The sequence below is a fragment of the Pollicipes pollicipes genome, unplaced genomic scaffold (genome assembly GCF_011947565.3).
Source record: "Pollicipes pollicipes isolate AB1234 unplaced genomic scaffold, Ppol_2.1 Scaffold_6686;HRSCAF=7923_pilon_pilon_pilon, whole genome shotgun sequence".
NCBI classification, from domain to species: domain Eukaryota; kingdom Metazoa; phylum Arthropoda; class Thecostraca; order Pollicipedomorpha; family Pollicipedidae; genus Pollicipes; species Pollicipes pollicipes.
The window spans coordinates 24,831,784-24,832,257 of record NW_023596921.1 but is presented as its reverse complement, the minus strand read 5'-3'; the positions used below and the strand labels follow the sequence as shown (position 1 = coordinate 24,832,257).

The 474-nt window shown below is 64.8% G+C and overlaps 1 protein-coding gene across 1 annotated transcript in view; it reads right to left on the bottom strand.

The window, feature by feature from the left end:
* LOC119108096 (solute carrier family 22 member 3-like) overlaps positions 1-239 on the bottom strand; it is a 1,791-nt gene extending 1,552 nt beyond the window's left edge. Inside the window, exon 1 of the mRNA XM_037231673.1 lies at positions 1-239. This exon is cut by the window's left edge and continues 1,194 nt beyond it. Coding sequence (XP_037087568.1) covers positions 1-239 — 239 coding nt within the window.
* Positions 240-474: the final 235 nt, after the last annotated feature.

The window sequence follows — 474 nt, the reverse complement described above, 5'->3', positions numbered from 1 at the left end:
CCGCGTGCCTGCAGCGTCGGCACGCGACACCAGTGGTCCGGCTCCAGCACCAGCCAGATCTGACTGAAGTAGCTGAACGCCAGGAACATGAACGGCGGTTGCATCAGCAAGAACAGTCGCCACTGGAAGCGACCGAACGAACCGACCAGGTCGATGAGCTCGTCGAAGTCGCCCTTGAAGTGCGGCGACGCCGGTTCCTTGGCCGGCCGCCCCTCGTCCGTCTCGGTGGTGAGCTCCATTCACTGGTTCTGGCTCGGCCAGGCGGCCGCCACAGCTCCCAATGTGTGGAGCGGCACCGCGCGTGGCACCTGCTGCCGCCAGTCTGCTGGCCTCTGGGAGCGTTTCCGCTCTGCCGGCCGTTGACGCCCTGTGGAGATTGACCCACGGGTGTGATTGGGCATGGGAACCGTTCATGAGGGCCTGTCGTTGACGGGAGGCACACCCGCACATAATTCAACACTCCCGACGTAGACC